The sequence below is a fragment of the Eurypyga helias genome, unplaced genomic scaffold (genome assembly GCF_000690775.1).
Source record: "Eurypyga helias isolate BGI_N326 unplaced genomic scaffold, ASM69077v1 scaffold5596, whole genome shotgun sequence".
In the NCBI taxonomy this organism is placed as follows: Eukaryota; Metazoa; Chordata; class Aves; order Eurypygiformes; family Eurypygidae; genus Eurypyga; species Eurypyga helias.
The window spans coordinates 1-356 of record NW_010258418.1 but is presented as its reverse complement, the minus strand read 5'-3'; the positions used below and the strand labels follow the sequence as shown (position 1 = coordinate 356).

The window sequence follows — 356 nt, the reverse complement described above, 5'->3', positions numbered from 1 at the left end:
CATGCCTTAAATTCATTTTACTTCTAAAACTGTTATCGGGAAGATGCTAGGGAACCTGGGGCCAGGGGCGGGTCTGTGAGGGAAGAGGGCTTTCCTCACCCTCCTCACCCAGCTCCATATGTGCTGGATACCCACTGGCAGGACCAGGACATGGGGACACCCCCCTCCCTCCCCGCCAGCCCTGAAGGCGAGCGCAGGCACGGGTACTTACGCCGGAGGATCTCCCGCTGCTTGCGGACGTACCACGTGTAGAGGGCGGCTCTCTTCTGCGTCTTCATGGGGGTGCCCTTGTTGAGGTGCTGGGAGAGGTGCGACTGGTTGAGGCCGGTGACATCCACCACCTCCCGCTGCGGGAT

General features: G+C 61.2%; 1 protein-coding gene across 1 annotated transcript in view; it reads right to left on the bottom strand.

Annotated features, from left to right (window-relative positions):
- The window catches only part of LOC104511618 (hepatocyte nuclear factor 1-beta-like), a gene marked incomplete at both ends in the record, with an annotated part of 9,532 nt that extends 9,179 nt beyond the window's left edge, over positions 1–353 (bottom strand). The window contains one exon of the mRNA XM_010154308.1: positions 212–353. Coding sequence (XP_010152610.1) covers positions 212–353 — 142 coding nt within the window. The remainder of the gene's footprint in view (positions 1–211) is intronic.
- Positions 354–356: the final 3 nt, after the last annotated feature.